The following is a 20,341-nucleotide window of genomic DNA, read 5'->3' as shown; positions in this document are numbered from 1 at the left end:
CCCTGGGTCTCTTCAGGGCTCTAGTAAAGCCCTACCTACTGCAAGAACCTACTCGGTTCTCCTTAATCCTAACTCTGTGATTCTCTCCAGTTTATCCTGTATAGAGTTTGTCTGGACATAGTTGTTTGTATGTTGTCTCCCTCATTAGACTGTGAGCTCCATGAGAGAACTTAAGAGTCCTCGAGAGGCTTTTTTTTTGGTCTTTCTTGGCAGTGTCTAGCACATAGGTGCTTAATAAACCCATGCAGGTGATTTTGTTTTATTAGTGAAAATAGCCAAGTCTCTGGAACAGACAGTAGCAGCAAGTGGTTGTGGGGGAAAAGCTGAGCAGGCATGGAGGTGAAGGACATCCCATCAGATGAGCCTCCTTGGATATGGGCTCAGAAGGTACCAAACACCCCAGCTCAGTGTTCGAAGCAGAAACCAGATAAGCACACCTTTCAGGAGAAGGTGGCTTCTAGGTGGCTGCTCAGGCTTGCTGCCATGGTACAAAAAACAACCCATTCAGCAAGTTATACATAAAAGGGCTTCCCAGTTCTGTGTAATCCTTTAATCCTAATAATAATATCTATTTTGTAGATAGTGCTGCTCATTTTATTTGTTGGTCATACAGAATAAAAATAAAATAAAATTTGGGAAGCCCTTTCATTGTCTCACCTACTGTGCTCTTCTTCTCCATCTCTTTTCTTCCATAACTCTTCTATAGAAAATTTACTTCTAATTATCTCAATATTTAGTGATACCAGGGCAGCAGCTGGATGTCCATCTGTTACCCTCAATACACAGCCAATGCATCTCCTTTGCTGTTCACACATGTCCTTGATTGTCTTTGCTATCACTTCTTACCAGCAAATCCTACAAGTAGGTTAATTAAAAAAACACATTGATTTGCTAGACAGTGTATCATATCCCAAAGGGAAAAACTGTCCCACTTGTCAGAAATTGGGAAACAAGATTCCCCTCTGCCCCACTCCACTGCCAAGATTAGAGATGGCTCAATTCAGAACACAAACAATGATTTAACTTTTTTTTCATTGTACTAGATTTGGAACAATAAGTTTCTAAAAATGAAGTTGAACCTACTTTTTAAAAAAATTTCAACTAAAGTTTATGTTGTAACAATCTTTAAAATTATCATTAAAAATTAAAAATTATGTTTTCTAATTCAAAGTCTATTACTGCAAATTTTAAAAAATTCATTAACTTTTTAAAAAAAATTTTGGGGGGGGGTAAGGCAATTGAGGTTAAGTAACTTGCTCAGGGTCACACAGCTAATAAGTATTAAGAATGTTATTTGAACTCTGGTTTTTCTGACTTCAGGACAGGGCAAGGGAGGAATCCATCCACAGTACCATCTAGCTGCCCCTATTAACGTGTTTTTCAACTCCTGAAATGTTTTGTTTTGTTTGCCTTCTTTGATAGGTTTTTCAACTCTGAACCAAACTCTTCTTTATACTTAAGCAAGTTCTATTAACCAATTCCTAAATTAATCAACTTCTGTAGTAGAGCTTCATATATCACTGGTCCTTTTCCAGCCAACAAGCATTTCTTGAGCACCTTTGTGTGCAGAACTGAATATGCAAAGGAATGTGAGACATATAAAGGCAGTATGGGTTAGTGGCTAGAGAGCCAGTCTTGTAGTCAGGGAGGACTCTGATATACACACTAGTGTGTCACATTAAACAGACGACATACTTCTCAGGGCAGTGAGGTAGTGCAGTGGATAGTTCCAGGTCTTGAGTTCAAATTTGACCCCAGACACTTACTAGTTGTATAACACTATGCAAGTCACTTGGCCTCTATTTAACTCACTTTCCTCAACTGTAAATGGGGTAATAACTGTAGCTACCTTGTCTGGTTAGTGTGAGGATCAAATGAGATAATTTTTTTAAAGTTGTATAAAAACATTTAGGACGTCTGGCATATAATAGACACTGTACCTTTCCCCTCCCTAATGTCCAGACAACTAAGACAGCAGAGATGCAAAACTGTTATCAATTTACATTGGTACAGCTTGCTTATAAGAAGATTTTACATCAGTGAAATCACAGAAAGAGACAGAGAGACAAAGCTAGAGAGATTGTTCATTCCTTTGAGAGACATACAATCTAATTGGTAAGATAGGACAAGTACAGTAAGTCATCAAAGTAGATGAATATTATGACATTTTTCACATAGCTAGTGACTGACTCACATTCAGGACTTAAACTGATGTTGTTATATGAAGGAATTGAGAGACCTCAGAAAAAAGATCGATTTGTTGTAAAGTTACCATGTGTGACTTGAGAGAGCTAAAAGTGACTAGAGATTTTTTTTTTCTTACTGCTGAGCATTTTTATGTGATTAAAAATTATCTCTGAATTTTTTGCTTAGAAGTAGGAGGCAAAATAGATTTTAAATAATTATAGCCTTTAGACCAAAGGTTTTAGAATTTTAATTAAGGAAATCCAAACACAGCAATTTTCCAATTCCTGTCACAATGGCTGGAGATGTCCTTGGATGAAGTGGGAGTCCTTGGCCTTTTTAAGTTAAGATCTTTTACAAGTCTCAGCCTGATTGAAGCAACATGCAATCAATAATTAAGGGTAGGTAGGAAAGGAAGCAGAGAATGATCTCTTTAATTTAGTCAAAAAATATACTGTGTATATATCTATAGTTTCTGGTCAAAACAGAATCAACTGCTATTTACCTTCACTCTGAGCCTCAGTGTCCAAACAGTGATCAAGTGGGGCTTAGCCAGGGACTTATTGTTGATCAATCAAAAACTCCTATCCCTATTTACTGACATTGTTGTAGCCAAATATAATGACCAATTTTTTCAGTATTTCTTCTTGTTCTCCTCTCTGCAGGCCCTAGCATTGTCACTCACCTTCACCTCTTAATATAATCCCTTCTCTGGGTTTTTGCAACACAGATTTCTATGGGTTCCCTTTTACCTCTGTGATCACTACCTATTCTTCTTTGCTGAATCCTAGGTAGAAGCTCCAAGGATCTTTTCTTCAATGACAATTTTTTTTTTTTTAAATAGATAAGAGGTAATTCCCTATCTCGTTTCTTATCTAGCCATAATCACTGATTGGGCTTTGCCTCTGTCAAACTGAAACCTGTTAAAGACTTTTGCTTAAAAAGGCCAGGGACATCTCCAGTTGTCCTGTATTTTATATATATCTGGCCACTGGACCCAGATGGCTCTGGAGGGGAAAGTTTGCATACCAGCAAGGAAAAAACATATATGTGCATGTATATAACAAATATGCTCTGACTCATTCTTTCAGCTTTACCCAGCAATTTCCCTCAGGATTTTAGGATACATTGACTGCATTTCTTTTCTCTGCCATTAGCTTGAACCCCCACCTGTTTTGCTCTTTCTGTTTGTTAGGAGCCTATGATTAGCACGAGATATTTTTATTAAACATAAATATTTCTCTCAATAATTGTAGGACATACTCTTTTCCAAAACACCTTATTCTTTGGGAGTCTATAATTTAGCTCAGTTCACACATAATATTGGTCATCACCACCAAATTCACATCCCATAGGCAGCTTTGCTGCTGGATGAGTCTGAGGATTAGCTTTTGTTAGCCTGGGTGCGGTCAACCTTTCCCCCCAGAGTTCTGTCTAAGAAAGACAAAACAGATTGTATCTATGGGTTTATTTATCCTAAGTACACAGACACATCTATAAGAGAGCAAAGTTAAAATTGAGCTCAAAGCAGGCAAGGATAGCAGGGTATAAAGACAAAAAATCATAGTTCGGGATGGGAAGTGATCACGTAGTGGTCTTATCAGGTCATCTCTGGATTGGTTGTTTTTCAGACCTAGGAGTTGAAGTGAATCAGTCTGAGTTGGTTATCTGACATAGTAGGGGAAGTTCTAGATTCCGCATGCCAGTAATGCAAGGAACTTCCAATGCTTGAATACTGTAAGAAACTTCTGATAAGCCCCACCAGGAATGCTGTTTTATCTGATTCCCAAGGTAGTTACTGTCTCCTAGATGGTAAGCAAGCTTGAGGAAATCAAGGTGATTAGTAAAGTCATTAACCATTCCATGTTCACAATCCAGAAGATTTCTCTCAAAGATTACTACCAGCTCCTGAGGTATCAGTTTCAGGACTAGCAGCAAAACCTATCTTGGATTTCAGGGACCAGATTTCTCTGGCTCACCCTCCAATGGCTCTATACCTTGAATGGGGATGAATAAACATAAAAATCAAGGAATTTCCATTTCTTGGAGATCATGTTGCCTCAGAGGAAGACAGTCCTTCCTCCTCTATGGCATGGTCTTTCACTGGTTGGTATCATAAAACTAGAGTACAGTTGAAGACAAGGAAACAAAGAAATAGCAGAATTGGCTAAAGCCTTTTTGAAGATAATGACAATTTCAGCTATACAATCAAAGAGACTCTTCTCAAACATTTAGTTAGCCAACCAAAGCCATTTCCAAAATGTTGCTGCGTGCGCCACAGTCTTTCCAATATACTTTTCTCACACATCATCATGCTTCTCTCAGATGCAACTCTCTAGCACTGAGCAGAGAAATTCCATCTGCTTCCTAGTGTTCTCTACTTTCAGGTACTATTATCTTCTGAAGCACTCTGCATTTGTACAAAACTATTCATAGGACCTCGATCTAAAAGGTAACTTAGAGCTACCCTGCTGGTCCAATATCCCCATTTTCAGATGAGAATACTGAAATCTTAAAAGTTCAAATGACAAGGAACTGGAAATTAAATAGATGCCCATCAGTTGGCTGACTAGGTTATGGTATATAAATATAATGGAATATTATTGTTCTATAAGAAATGATGAGTAGGCCGATTTCAGAAAAGCCTGGAAAGACTTCCATGAAATGATGCTGAGTAAAGTGGGCAGAACCAAGAGAACATTGTTCATAGCAATAAGAAGATTATATGATGATCAACTGCCATGGACCTGGCTCTTTTCAACAATGAGATAATTCAAGGCAGTTCCAATGAACTTGGGATGGAAAGTGCCATCCTCATTCAGAGAACTATGGAAACTGAATGTGGATCAAATAATAATAATTTCACCATTTTTTGTTGTCATATGTTTGCTTGTTTTTTTCCATGGTTTTTTCCCTTTTGATCTGATTTTTTTGAATAGCATGATGAATATGAAAATATGTTTAGAAAAATTGCACATTTAACCTATATCAACTGCTTGTTGTCTGAGGGATGGAAAAGGAAGGGAAAGAAAAAAATTGGAACACAAAACTTTGCAAAGGTGAATGTTGAAAACTATCTTTGCATGTATTTGGAAAAATAAAGGAAGTTTAAAATTGCTATGTATACTCTCAAGAAGGCAAGATCTTTATCACTTGGTTTGGGATATGTTGTGGTATGAGGAGGCATTTGGGGAGGAGCAGTGGTTATCAGGGAAGGCTCCCGGGAAAAGGAGATATTTTAAGTTAGGACTTGAAGGCAGATAGAATTTCGATGGGATAAGATTGTAGATTGGAGTTGGGAAAGTATTTCAAGTACACCGAACAGCTTTGAACCAAGATATGGAGGTAGAAAAGCACTGAATGTCTTAGACCAAGTGCTAAGTAACAGTGTAGTTTGAGTAATGTTCAGCAAAAAGAAAGGAAAAAAAAAAAGGAGGAAAAAGAAAAAAAAAAACTTTGGCTTGTAATTTCATTAGAATGGGGTAATTCTGAATATAAAAACTGCCTCCGCTAATGCAGATGAGCAAATCATCTGATACTCATGTAATCTAGTGGTGGGCTATCATGGTGGGCTTGAGGAAGGACAGCCTTGAAATAAATTTGCAAAGGAAAACGTGATTCCTGATTGTCATAGAAAAAAACAGAGCATGACATGATGAAGCTGCATGAGACTTAATAAGTGTGAGACAGACTTCAGAGATACATGGGGGAAGAGATGAAATTACAAACCAAAAAACCTTTTTTTAAGTGGACATTACCCACACGTCCCTGTCAGCACCTGGTCGCAGGCACCCGGTATTTGAAGGGAAAGCCTTTGCAGTTTAGAAACAGAAAATAGGCCTGTGCTCGGAAACTGGCCCTCCGAACGGAGAATGGACATCCTGGGACTGCTCAAACGCAAACCGAGTAATAGGGACGGCGGAGGCTTGAGACTCAGAGCGAGGTCCGGAGGCCGTGCGCAGGCCGTTAGCAGATTTCCTGCTGTGAAGTTCTATTCTCGCCTCTCTCTTAGATCTAGCATCTCCCCCGTGTGCCCCCAGCCTGTTCCTCAGGCTCCGAATTCTGGCGCTTTTTCTCTCTGCTGCAAGACTTGTTCCCCTAGAGACCCTGCGTGAATGCGGGACTCCTGGCGAAAGCCGCCGAGCAGTACCGGGAGGAGACCCACGTTCACTTCCACCTTCATTCGTTCCCTGCCGTGCGGAAGGCACTCGGCTGGGTGTGAGGGACACTGACTGATGGGAGAGGTGCCGCGGGGGCTGCGGGGAAGGAGTTTGAGTGCTCAACGAGTGTACGGTCAGTCACCGCCTCCTCTCTGGCCGGGGAGCGCCGTCCTCCGCCTCCGGTCTCCCCTCCGGTTTTCCCTTACCCCGAGTCTCCGCTGGAACCTGCCCCGGAGTCTCCCGGATCCCCAAGCGCCGAGGGCTAGGAAAGAGTTAACAAAGGAAGGCGGAGCCGGGAGTCGAGCTTCGGCGAGCACCTGTACCCCCGCCCGCTCCCTCCCCCCGGCGCCGCCCAGAAGCGCGTAGGGCGGCGCAGTCCGTGCTCGGGGCACCAGCGTGGAGCCGGACCAGTCCCTCGGGGAGCGCCGAGCGCAGCCGCCGCCGCCTGGAGCAGGGACGCGGGCCCCGAAGCGCAGGAAAGCGTCGCTCCCCGCCGTCTTCAGCCCCCGGAGGTGGGGGTTGGAGGGCTGCCGGACCCATGGCTGACTTCCCGTCCAAAGTCAGCACCCAGACCAGCACCCCGGTGCAGGGCGGCGCCCGTTCCTCGCTGCCGGGACTCGGCGCTCTGCGGCCGGACCTGGGCTTCCTCCGCTCGCTGCTGGGCGCGCTGATGATCGTGGAGATCGTGAGTTCTCCGGGGGGCAGAAAAGCCTGGAGGGTGGGGAGAGGGCGCGTGCTGGGCTCCGGTCCGGAGGGTCCGGGGCTGGATGTGTGTCTGGAACCTCGGGGAGGGAGCTAACGCGGGGCCCCGCTGCTCGCCAGGTCACCCGCGCCCGACAGAGGCTCCACGCGCACACAGACACACAGAGACACGCACACACGCGCACACAGACACACACGCGCACACAGACACACACACACACAAGAACACAGACACACACTGAGACACAGAGACACACACACACAAGAACACAGACATACACAGAGACACACAGAGACACGCACACACAAGAACACACACGCGCCCACAGACACACACACACACAAGAACACAGACACACACTGAGACACACAGACACACACACACAAGAACACAGACATACACAGAGACACACAGAGACACGCACACACAAGAACACAGACATACACAGAGACACACAGAGACACGCACACACAAGAACACTGAGACACAGAGACACACACAGAGACACGCACACACCGGACTGCATTCCGAACTAGACCGTTATCGGAGCCGGTTGAGGAACTTGGTCGGGATTTGTATTTAGCAGGTTTACGTTGGACATCACCTGGCCACCCTTCCCCTGACACAAGCCCGCTCCTCCCGTCTCGCACTTGGCCGTACTTCAGCACACCTGGTCTTGCCCTCGCACAAAAGGGGGAGTGCGTTCTATTTCCTCCAGCCTCCCCCAGACTGTACCTGCCCCCGGCTGTTTCTGCCGGAGGAGAGGCGGCTCTCTGCCCGGTGCAGCTCCGGAGGAGCTGCGTGCGCCCGGTTCTTGCCGGGGAGGAGCTGGGCTGGGCCGCCCCGGCCGCCCCGGGTTAGGTGCGCTCCGCTGCTTCAGCTCTGGGCCCGACGTTGACCCTGGGCCTGACTTGTTTGCACTTTGGGGACTTTTGCTCCCTTTGGAGAGAAGCTCCATGGTATAGACTGCGGAGTGCCTATAGTAATCTTAATGCCTGCTGACTCAAACCTTTTCCAGATTATTACGCAAGCTAGACGACCACCCTGGAAGGATCTTGTAGAGGGGATGTCTGCACGGGGTGGGATGTTGGGCTAGATGGCCTGGAAATTCCACAGTCCTTTCAGTCCTAGGATTCTGCGTGTGGTCCTACACTGAGGCACGAAAAGGTCAGCTCCTGGAAGTTAGTAGCTCTCAGGAGTGGACTTGATCTCTTCTGCTTTACAAACCCATGGACATGAGAGGTCCTTAGTGAGAAAATGAAGTCTGACAGAACAATTTAGGAATTTGCCCCGAATATAATCCGCCCCACCCTCTCTGCAAACCCGAGTTGGATGATGTGTTGAAGGTGTGTTACTGTGGGCCAGAGAGCTGCCTGCGAGCCGAGAAGACCTGGAGTTCAAGTTCCCTCCCCTGTAACAGTTCACCAGGACGCTGCTCAGAGCTCTAGGCAGCTCTCAGACTTAGCCCAGAGAAGGCACCTGCATTGTTGGAAGGGGTTTCCTCAGCAGCAAGCTCCCTGGGCCAGAAAAAGCTGGGTCCAGTTCCTGGCCACAGTGTAGACAGTCTCATTTGAAGAGACTGAATTGTTGACAGCAGGATTTATTGCTTCTCTGTGGTGATAGGAAAAAGCACAGAGCCAGTCTCTCTCCTTGTCAGTGACTTGACAGTAAAGGTAACTGCTCCGTGGCCCTATGTAATATTCCTGAGCATTCTGATTACAGGGAACAAGCCATGGAGGAGGCAGAGAACGTGTTCTAACTTCTGTTATTGCACTAGAATGATATTCTTAGATATATATGTTCTAAAGTTCTCATTCCCTGGAGCTATGAATAAAGCTAGGGCTCTTCAGCAAAAGTGGTAAACATGAGCTTTGCTCATTACCTTCTAGGACCAGCCAGGGAGGCTCAGTTTTGCTGATATATATAGTTTTAAGAAAACTCTGAGTGTCAATAAGGTGTGGGTGCAACTTTGGACAGGATGGGGAGAGTGAGGAGAGGTAGCAATATCTTGTATTTGCGTAGTGTTTTAATATTTTCCAAAGTATGTTAGGGGAGCCTTATAGCAGTTTTGTGAAGTAGAATAAGGCAGACACCAGCTTCCCCATTTTCCAGAAGAGAAAGTCGTCAGTTGAACTGACTTGTTCAGTCAAGGACCTATGGCTGATCAGTTGCAGAGGTAGAAAGACTGGATTTAGAACTAGAGGATCTGGGTTCCAGTCCCTGTTTTCCTATTTACTGTCCATGTGACCATAGGGAGGCCTTGGCAATCAGTACTCTTCTCCACAAAATAATTGGGGTGGTCCCAGTAATCTCTCAATTCTATGATCTTATCTCAGATTTTAGTCTGGAGAAGAAAGAATTAATGAGGGAAAGGAAAAGGGGAACCCCATTTTTCAGCGCATAAATAGTAAAATAATCCCATGAGGCTCAGTGTCCCCTGTAAATGTACAGGCCCGAAAACCTAGATTGATAAATAAAAGGTTTATTGTAGGAATTTGGAAGTAAAGCTCAGTTAGAAAGACGCCAGGGCCAGAGGTGGCCACTGGGCGAGCAGGAACCCTTAAATGGCTGGAAGGATACCATGTGTTGGCTGCGATGGCTCTTGCAAAGAGAGTGCTCCGGCTCTTTGCTTTTGTACCTAGAAGATGATGGGCGGTACCCCCAAGTTCTCGGCTGGCTTTTCAGTTAGCTCAGATCAGGTGAGGGCTGGGGGAAGCTGAGCTGATGGTGGGGCTGGGCCCGGATATTCCAAAGGGTGCTTTTGACCAGGATTTGTGAATCAAGATCAGCCATGGCTTGGGCAATTAGAAAGGAATCTTAAAGAGACCTCACCCCCATCAACAAAGGTCACTGTTTTCCAGCATTTGTAAGATTATCAGAAAAAAAGTTTAGACTCTGTTCTGGCCCGCTGAGTAGGAGAAATAAAGGAGGGTTGCAGAAGGGATTTCAGCTCCATGGAAAGAAAGACTTCTTCACAATTAGAGCTGAATAAAACAGAAATGGGTGTCTTGGGGCTGAGTCCCTTCCCTTGGAGTTTTTTAAGTAGAGGTCTGGATTCCACTTGATTGGGATTCTCCTTCAGGTATGATTTGGATCAGGTGATCCCTGAGGTCCCTTTGAATTCCAAGATTTTATAATTTTGTCTCCTGCTTGTCTATCCAGGCTCTTTTTGCTGGGATGCATTGTTGCCTATTCTTGCATAGCTGGGGCTTCCTGATCTCTAACTCACTTGTGGGCAGTAGGGTAGGTGTTGTGAGGAATTCTGTCTCTGAGCCTTTTCTCTGAGGGAAGTAGGAGAAGGAAGGGGAGGGGAGGAGAGGGCTGGAGATGGATAGAACCCGTTTCCTAGGTAGGCTCATCATGTGAGGGGTAGGCAGGAGCTGGCATATGGAGTTGGCTAGTGCCTGAAATAAGGATGAGGGGGTCATTAATCTGTTCTGTTGTTTCCAATAGGGCCAGATATAACAGGTTTAATCTAGTTGATGCTTCAAACTCCAGAGAAGGTAAAACTGCATGAGCAATTGTAAATGCCTTTCTTTTTCATGCTATTTCTGGAGCTGGTGATAGTATAACTGTACTAATTATACTAGTGAAAAAAATTAGGGTCAAAACTCTGACTGATGTCCAAAATACCCTACTCCAGTCCTCTTAGTCATCTCATCAGTGGGAGGCAGAAAATTGGCATTTCTTAGATAGGTCTGAGGAGTCAGGAAGGAATTGTTTCTGGAATTCTGGTCTTTTCTCTGTCCTCCTTTCCACCTTGGCCTTGGCCTGACTGGTGGAAGTATGAGTGGTCAGAGCCAGAAACTTAAGCTTCATTCTAAGAGGGGTTTAGGTACTTAAGTTTCATTTCAAAAGCTAAATTATAATCTTTATTGGTCAATATAGAGTTTTGAATGAATAGTGCTTCCATTCTATTTAAATGATCAGGTAGTTGTCCAAATTCCTCAACTAGCTTTAAAGATTCTTCACAATATGGGTCAAATCTACTTCCCTCTATTTAATACTCCTTTGGATGGATTTCACCTTGGGAACTACCTGTACAATAATTCAGGAGAAGCATTGAACCCCAGCCTGGGAGTCAAGGAACCTAGGTCCTAGTCCTGTTTTGCTATTTATTAACCATAGGTTCCTCAGACAAATTACTTTAGATCTGCAGCCTATTTCCTCTTTTATCAGATACTGTAGGAATAATAATCTCTGCCCTGGGTTATGCTGGTGCTTACATGAGGTAATGCATGGGAAAGTGCTTGACTCCACATTCACGTGAAAGAGGAAACTTCTATTTCTGAGACTCTTCTTTGGGAATTGCCTAAGCACATTCTTTTAACCTCAGAGAGAGTTGGAGGAGTGATGTGTGCAGAAATGACACAAGTCTTCAGCTTTTGGGGTAGATTTTTGGAAATAGCCAAAAGTTATGGAGATATCCAAAAAGTTGAATTGGGTATCTCAGTTGGGTCAAAAAAATGAGGCCACTAAAGAAATCAGATGGATTCTCCTGTTAAGCTTCCAAAATATCCCTAAAGGCTTTTTCCAAAGAGAAGTTAGTTTTCAAAGTGGGAGCAGCTTAGGAAAAAATATGTAGCCGCCCAAGGTGACTGGCTGCCTTGAAGGATATCTTATTCACTTGAATGTAAGAATTTCTGGTCTGTTGATTGTAACCTTAGTCTTATGACTTTATTGAGATAAGCTAGGGTGGGTCTTTCAGTGATTTGGGCAAGAAATTTGTCCCAGGCCTCAGGCAAGATTTGAATATTTGTGACTTTCTACAGGAAGCTTTGAATGTTCCAGGTCATATTTTACTTGATTTGTCACAAAATAAATTGCTACATAACATAAAGAGTGAGATTATCTGACATTCAAAAATATAAAAAGTCACATATTTTAAATTATGCGTAAAAACTACATTAAAAATGCTCCCTTGCCCCTGTGCATTATACTGTGGGCAGCTACCTATGTCCCTTATGTCCAGTCTTGATTCAGCCTAGTCTTTGGATCCATGTTGCCTTACAGAGTCCAGTACTGACCTTCTGGAAGGTCTTTCTGGCTGGGTGGGCTAAATGCAACCTGCAGCCTGGGGATGTGCCAGGCTGATCCTGTACTCTGCGTCATACCACCGTGTGAATCTGTGTGATTCAGGTATTGTGTCTAAATTCCACCCAACCCAGGTATGGCATGGAAGGTGGGTCAGCATTCAGTTCAAGTCAGAAGTTCAAGTTTTCTTTTGGACCTGCTTCCTCTTTCTGAAGGCTCAGGGAGAACTCCCTCTTGTTACCTGGATTACATGAGTCTGTATTCCCTCTCAGTGAAGAATCTCATCATCAGAGTAGCACCCTGCTCTGTGGCCTGACAAAACAGGCTTATTTGTCAGGATTTGTTACAAGCCTGTATTCAAAGAAGTCCCATTTTCACTAGCCCAGCTGGGGGACATGGTAAATAAAAGGTACTAAGTGTGAATTCACTCTGTCACTAATTTTTACAAGACTAGAGAGGAGATAAGAGTTGAGCCTCGAAACCAGGCTAAACTGGTACAGTGGAAGGAATTTTATGTGAGGGCTCAGAAGCTGCCTGAGGCTCAACTGCCACTTACTGCTTGTGTGACTTTTGGGCAAATCATTTCTTCTCTCTTGACCTGTTTTCTTTTCTATTTCTGGCATTTGGGAAATTGACTGAAGGAACCCCAAATCTGTGTTCCTATACCTACTGGGCAGTTTTCCCCTGGAAAGGGCATCAGGCATGTCCCCTGAAGGAGAATTATAGAGATTTCCCTGGAGGTTGTTGGGGCCAGGAGGCAATTCAGCATTTCTTAGTTAAGAGAAAGGCTAAAGCTAGGTTTCTGAGTGTGTGTGTGTGTGTGTGTGTGTGTGTGTGTGTGTTTTATATACACATCACACATTTTCACAGGGTCTTAGACATCCTGCCCCACTGTCAACTCCAGCAGTAATGAATCCAAGACATTCAAACTTGAGGCCTAGTAACACAAGACTTATACTGATCTGTGTCAGTCCTAAGAAATGAGTTCTGAGGGCTGATTCTCAAGAACAAAAGACTGCTTTATTGAATTGAATTGGACTGAGGGCCAGTCCTGAGGGTCAGGAAGATCTCAGTTCAAGTCCTATCTCTGACATTAGGGTTGTGTGTCTAACATTCAGGTATTAATCCAGTTGGTATTTCAGGCAACTTCAGTGTAATGTGTCAGGAGTAGTGCTGGATTTTAAACGAGCAGATCTGAATTTGAACACTCAATTAATTTCCCTGAGCCCTATTTTCTTCATCTTTAAAATGAGGGGGTTGGATTATAAGGAACGGGTCTCTTCCTGCTTTATATATATGACCCTGTGACCTATACACTCTCTAAGACTAGAAATTTCCAGATTTGCTAGATGTTTTCATGGCCAAAGAGCTAGTAGGGATCCTTTTATCTTAGCTGAGCCGGCCCTCAGACAGCAGGCACAGGTTGTCACTGGTTTGTTCTAGAAGCCTTTCAGACTTGATCAAGCCCACCTGAGCTTTGCTTTCTCATGAATGCTTCCATCAATAGACCAGGGATATCTCCAGGCCATGATGAGCTACAGGAGAATTTGACAGCTTCATGGTCACAAAGAACGCAAAGCATGTTGGACACAAAGTGGTCAGACAAGCCAAATTTATGGGCAAATGGTCAGCCTGAGAAGGTCTCAGGGGAAGTTTGTGATAGAACCAGGAAGAAGATCCATTTATCTCACACCAACAGAGTAGGACCCAACCTGGTTCTGCTAGCTCCAGCCCTTGGCTTGGAAGGCAATGAAGCTGCATTCCATAGTTCTGTTTTCCTTGGCCACGTTCCAGCCCAGTCAAGCCCTGAGGAGTTATTAGATCTACTCACCAGAACCAATATAAAATACCAAGGAGGGCCAAAAACCAAAGGTACACTCTTTTTTTGTGTTTGTTTTTTGAAAGGGGACCAGTAAAGTCCAGGAATGGGGAAGTCAGGTCTGCTTTCTCATCACTGAGCCTTGCCACCTGTTTGCAGGTGCCTGTCCCATGGTCAGGGACAAGGCCCTGAGAGCATTGTGGGGCCAGTTCAGGGTGTGGGACTGGGAGGGAGAGCATGTTGCAGCGTAATAGGAGGCAAGGGTGCACCTTCAATGTAGAACGACTCCCACTCTGTGCAGAGCTCTGCTCTTGGGGGGGGAAGTGGGGTTTAGGAGGAGCTCAGACTTCCCTGACTTAAGGGAAATTCCATACAGTGCAGACAATAGAAGATGTTTGTGAGCTACAAATGATCCCTGACATTTGTACCTCATTTGATGATGATAAACAGGGCTTATCAATAGTTTGCAAAAGCCCTTTCCAGGCAAGTACCCTGAATGCATGAAATTTAGACATCATCTTGTCCCAAACTTTCATTTTACAGAGGGGTTTGTCAATTGAAGCTGCCCAGGGAAAGGGAACAGCGTATTATCTTCATTTTACAGGTGAAGGAACCAGCTCAGACACCTCAAAGGACTTGTCAGGAGACCCAGAGTGAAATATGAAATCCAAACCAGGATTTTCTGACTCCAGGTCTAACTTCTTCTCTGATATGGCAGCAGGCTCTCGTCCAGTCCCTGGCAGGAGTGAGGGTAAATCAGATTTGACACTGGAGCAAACAGCCTAGAGAGATGAAGTCATTTGTTAAAAGCTAGGCCAGCAGTAAAACTGGGACTGGAACTCTGGTCTCTCTCCAGAGGCCACCTGAGCCTTGGCCCCCTCTTGCTTTGCTTACCAGATGAACTCCTGGGTCCAGATCCACTGTAGTCGCCCGCCTGGACCCTGCCCCAAGTTCTGCCTGAGTCTTGATCACCACTCCTGGGCCTCTTCCTCTCTAAACTTGACTTGCCAATGAAAAGGGGCTGTTGTTTTTCTAAGGCTGAGGCCGTTCAAGACCGCCTCTGTGTCCCCGGCCCCTTTGTAATACTCCAAACAATGCCTTTTCTTTTCCATAAAGGCTCTTTCACCACCCCCAGAAGGGAAAGGCTGAGCTGGAGGCTGGGCCTGGCAAGGCCACATTCTGGTGTTGCCACAGACAAACGCCGAGGGCACAGCTGTGGGTCCTGGGCCCCAGTGTGCCCGCTCCTCAGTCTAGGGGGAGAGAAGATGAGGAGAGGGTTGGGTTTGATCTGTGGGAACAAAGGGAGGGGAGGAGGAGGGAGCTGTTCATGTCTTTGGGCTTTGGTTCCTCACATAGGAAAGGGAGAAGCAAGTCCTAGAATCCTAGAGCCGTCCTGGAGTCTGGGGTTGAGATGAGAGATTATCTGGTCCAGCACCCCAAGTCTAGGTAACCCTCTCTGAAGAACTTGAGACACAAAGATTACTTGAGCAAGTCACTTTATTGAGCATCAGTTTTCACATATATAAAATGAAGGGAATTAAAGTTCTGAGGTCTGTTGGAGATCCTTATGCTCTCTGAGGTTCAACTCTGAAAAGAATTCAGCAGTAACTCATGATGTAAAGGAACTAATTTTTATCCAAACCTACATTAATTAGTAGCCTTATTTCATATTTCTCCCTTTCATATAATACTGTGTGATCCAAAGACATGCTCCGATTCCCTGTTGTATTCCTGATGTTTAGGCTTCTTGGCTTGGCTCATGCTGTTGCCTCAACTGGACCTCCCTACCATCCACTATCTGCTGACATTTTTAATCTCCTTCAAGGTGCCTAATCTCCTTAGGTGCCTTTCTTCCTGTAGCTAGCTGAATGATTTTTCTTGAAACTAGTCACTGTGTAAATATAATGAAGTTTTTCCCCAGAGAAAAGAAAGGAGAAAATACACTTATCTGATCACTTTGCACATGTGTGAGATTGTAGGTAAGAAATATTTCCTATATTATCCGATTTGATTGGTGAGTTGACTAGATTTGCTGAATGGATATTCCCCTCTTCTCTTTCTCTTTAAATTTTTGTTACAAAGAATGACCCTATTGGACTGGGGAGGAGAAGACATTTGGAAACGAAGATAATACAAAAACAAAAGAGATCAACTAAAATTATGCTTTTTTGAAGAAAGGGGATTTTTTTTCCCTGTCCCCAAATTTTGCATAGCACTTTGTCTGGATACCTTTTCACTTATTTCACTCAGTCACATGGATCTTAATTATTTGTAACAACTATGATAATAATAACAATGATAATAGTTAAAAATTTTACATAATAGTAATGTTCCATGCACTATGGTAAGTATTTTACAATTGTTACTTCATTTGATCCTTGCCACAAATACAAGTAAGTGCTATTATCTCCATTTTGCAGATAAGGAAATTGAGGCAAACAGAGGTCAGATAACTTTCCCAGCTCAAAAGTTCCTAATTTGGACTTGAACTGAAGTTTTTCTGACTAATGCTCTATTTACTGCACCACCCATACATACCTGCCTATGTCTTACTCTTCTACTTTATATTACTTATAATTATTAACTTGCCCTTACTTATTGCTTATCTTCCTCTCCCCCACCTGGACATCCTATCTTTCCCTTCCCTCTTATCTGCTCCCATTAATCTATGTACCCTTCTATACCTTAACTTATCCTCTTCCCCTCCCTCCTTCATTTATTTCTAGATTGTAGAGGGTGTTATACATATACATTTACATACACACATACACACACACACACACAATTCCCTCTTTAACAAATTCCCAACAGTATTAGGATTTCAGAACTATCAGTCTTACTCACCCATCTAATTCCTGTGTAAGCTCTTACACTTAATTCATGTTTTTCATAATTTTTTCATAATTACATAATTATTCATGTTTTCATAATTACTGTTTTTACCTTTTCCTACAGTTTTGCTTCTTAGAGTCACATCATACTCAGCTCTGTGCCAATCTTTCTTTTAGACTACCCAGTTATTAATAACAATCTTAACATATGGTTTACATTTTTCATGTATAAAAGAAAAGTTTGTCCTTATTGAGTCCCTTGAAATTAACCTCAATATTGTCTCATATGTCAGATTTTCTACTGAGTTCAGGTTTGTTTGGGACAAAATGTTTCCTCTTTTAAAATTTTGTTACAACGAAGGGCTTGCTGACTAAGGAAAGGAGACAGGATTTAATTGGAAATATGATGTAAAAATAACACATCAATTAAAAATAAGGTGGATTTTTTCAAAGTTCACAAAGAGCTCAAAGTTTTTTGATAAGCTTATGTATGTAGATAAAGGCAATGCTATAGCTATAGTTCACTAGGATTTTGGTAAAGTATCTGATAAAGCCCATCATGATATTTTGGGTGATAAAATAGCTAGATGGATTCAAGATAGTTTGGCTGGATCAAAATGCTTTCAAGTGGAGTGTCTCAGGGATTTCTGCTTGAACTTCTGCTAGCTCAATATTTTTATTAATGTCTTGAATAAAGACATAGGTGGCAGAAATGCAAGTGACCGAAAATTGAACCAAAATCAAGAGGCAAAAAAATCTTGACAGACTTTGCAGAGATGGGTTTGGTCTTTATTTAAGGAAAGCATATTGGAGTGGTGAAATTTTTAGCATATGTCAAAGAAATATCATTTCATAGGACTTTGGTTCCCACACTTTGCAATTCTTTTGTTTCATAAGATGAAGAGATATAGAAATTATATTGGGACTTGAAAGCATAAAAAAAAAAAAAACCCAACTTGATAGGACCTTCCAAATTAAAACAAAAGTTAAAACTTCAGTACAAAGGTGAGCATAGACAAAGAAAGTTAAAAAAAATATTGTTCAGGAGGAAGAAACTGAGAGATTGAAGAATTATGTAAAGCTTCTTGGTATACATAATGACTACTTTCTTCAAAAAAAAGAATTGGAAAGTGCTGAATAATATTACAAAAAATGTAATTATATTTTGATGGACAGGAAATAGAAATAACTTGTTATTGATAAGGCTGCCATATCTGAATCAGTTGTCTAAATCTAGGTAAAACAAAGATTTAAATTAATACAGGATGACTTGTGTGCAGATACCTTTGGGGCTACAAGAGGCTGCTGGGAAAGTCTCTGGGGTAGATCTGAGCATTTGGGCAAGCTTTTAACATCCTTGGGGACATTTGTAGCAGGAGTGAGTCAACCTCAGATATTTTTTGCTTTCCAGAAGATGGAAAATAATGTCTGGTAAAACCTGAAGAAAGAAGATGAAACCATTGAGACAGAAACCAGCAAGGCAAATAATGAAACTTCAATCCTGTGGAAAAGAAATTCTGTTCTTGTGGGGGAAAAAAAGAGAGCGAGAGAGATGACTTTTAAAAGGATTCTTGGAAGGGGAAAAAAAAAAAAAAAGACCAGAAACTTAAGAAGCAGCTAATTATAATTTATAGCAAGATTGATGAACTTGATGAAAAGTTAAAATTGCATGAGGAAATACCTGAAATCATTACACTGAGTATTTCTAAGTATGAAGCATTTATTTAAGTACTCTGAGGAAAAAAAAAAAGAGCAACTCTAAAAGAAGTGGGATCTGTAGAAAAATTAGATTTTTCAGATTCTTCCATTTCAATGCATTTGATTGCTACTAGAATACTCTAAACCCTGGAGTGAGAAAACAGCCTGAAGAAAATACCAGCTCCTAGAAGACTATGTTGTGAGAGAATTGCTGGAGGAAGCCACCGATTAGTTGAGAATGAGTGCACCTTTAAAGTAAAAGCTGCTCTTGGAGATAGTGATTCTTCCACAATAAATTCGATCCCATTTCCAGGATCTTTTCATATGAAAGAGAATGGTAATTAAAACTGTAGTTATTTCTAACCAGCATTAACATATGCTCAACAATATTAATATCACATTAATATTAACATATGCTTTGATTTATATTTAGCTATGTCTTCTCTGAAAGGTTTTTACTGCCTATTCAGAAGACTATGAGCCTAAAAATGAGGAGTACGATCTTAAAACGTTAGACAAAAATGGAAAGAAAGGGTAGGGAGATAAGATTTATTCCTTGTAGAGTGGGGGGGAAATATATTATTAAATTTGTTTTGGTAGCTATTAATTTTACATGAAAATTAATGTAAAACTAATAAAATAATAAAATTATAGAAATTATATTAGATAAATCAAAACTCCAACATAATCTATTTAAACAAGTTATCGATGCCCTCCAAAACAGGAAACTAGTCAAGGAAAGGACATTGGCACCAATCATTTTGTAATGAAGTTTAACCATGATAAATCACTTGCCAAAACATGGAGATCAAAAGAACTACAAGTCATCTCAATCATCAGACTTTCAATCAGTTTGCTAAAGAGAAAGAAAAGGCAGTCAAAGTCAACACTGGTTTAGAAAATAAACTTCTTTGTAAATTTTGTGGAAAAAGATGGTGGAAGATCATAAGCAATATCACCTCATTAAAAAAAGAAGGGAAAGGGGAAAATAAGTTTAAAGAGATGCAAGTGGTCAAAGCCATCCCATGGATTTTGAATAAAAGATGAGACTGGAAGGGAAATAGATGGAAAAGATCGTTGAGAATTTTCTGTCAGATAACAAATTCCTTTCACCATCAAAGGCAGTGGAGTACCACATTTGTACTCTAGCTTTGTAGTCTCAGATATAGAAGTGGAAATGGTGTTGAAGAAAACAAATAATGTTTGACTTCATAGTCAAACATGTGATTTGAGTCAAAGCATGTTATTTGGGAGAGCAAAAGACTATTTAAAAAAGCTTTTGTCCATTAAGATATTTCCTATTTATGTGTCAAAATTATATAAGATTCCTTGAAAGATATAACAAAGAAAGTGGTTACTATCAGATGAATCATAAAAATGTACACATGTATGGCAAAGGTGTTTCCTACCATTGTAGATGAGATGCAGTGGAAAGTTCAAATCAAAGAGAGATTCCCTAAAAATGCTTAGTTCTTTCTGTAGTCATTTTTACTTTTAGATGATGTTTATGACGATTGCATCAAACCCTGGAATTATCTAAATGAGATGTATAGTCACTTAAAAGGGTTTGGCCTATCAAACACCACTACCACTGAAACCAGATGGGTGGAAACTTAAGTATCATTTAGAATAGACTATAAAATGCAATTGAATGGACAGTTTACAAAGTATATATATATGCATTTGGACAGAATATGCATATGTATGATGAATTGAATATAGAACTGAACAGAAATTGGATTACCCTTGAGAAATCATAAAAAACAATTTTTTTAATAACCTCAGTTTTCTTCCTAAAACAAGATATTCTATTTTAACATAAATATTCTTCCACTGATATTGTGTGTCTTTGAGTCACGGTGAAGTAAAAATCACTGCAAGGGCAGTGTTGATGTGCTTGGAAGGCATGAGT

At 41.8% G+C, this 20,341-nt stretch overlaps 1 protein-coding gene across 1 annotated transcript in view; it reads left to right on the top strand.

Annotated features, from left to right (window-relative positions):
* Positions 1-6,693: 6,693 nt before the first annotated feature.
* Positions 6,694-20,341, top strand: part of PLLP (plasmolipin) — a 33,603-nt gene continuing 19,955 nt past the window's right edge. The window contains exon 1 of the mRNA XM_074293510.1: positions 6,694-7,029. Coding sequence (XP_074149611.1) covers positions 6,883-7,029 — 147 coding nt within the window. The 5' untranslated portion in view covers positions 6,694-6,882. The remainder of the gene's footprint in view (positions 7,030-20,341) is intronic.

Source organism: Sminthopsis crassicaudata, chromosome 2, assembly GCF_048593235.1.
Source record: "Sminthopsis crassicaudata isolate SCR6 chromosome 2, ASM4859323v1, whole genome shotgun sequence".
NCBI lineage: Eukaryota > Metazoa > Chordata > Mammalia > Dasyuromorphia > Dasyuridae > Sminthopsis > Sminthopsis crassicaudata.
This window is presented reverse-complemented; position numbering and strand designations above follow the sequence as displayed.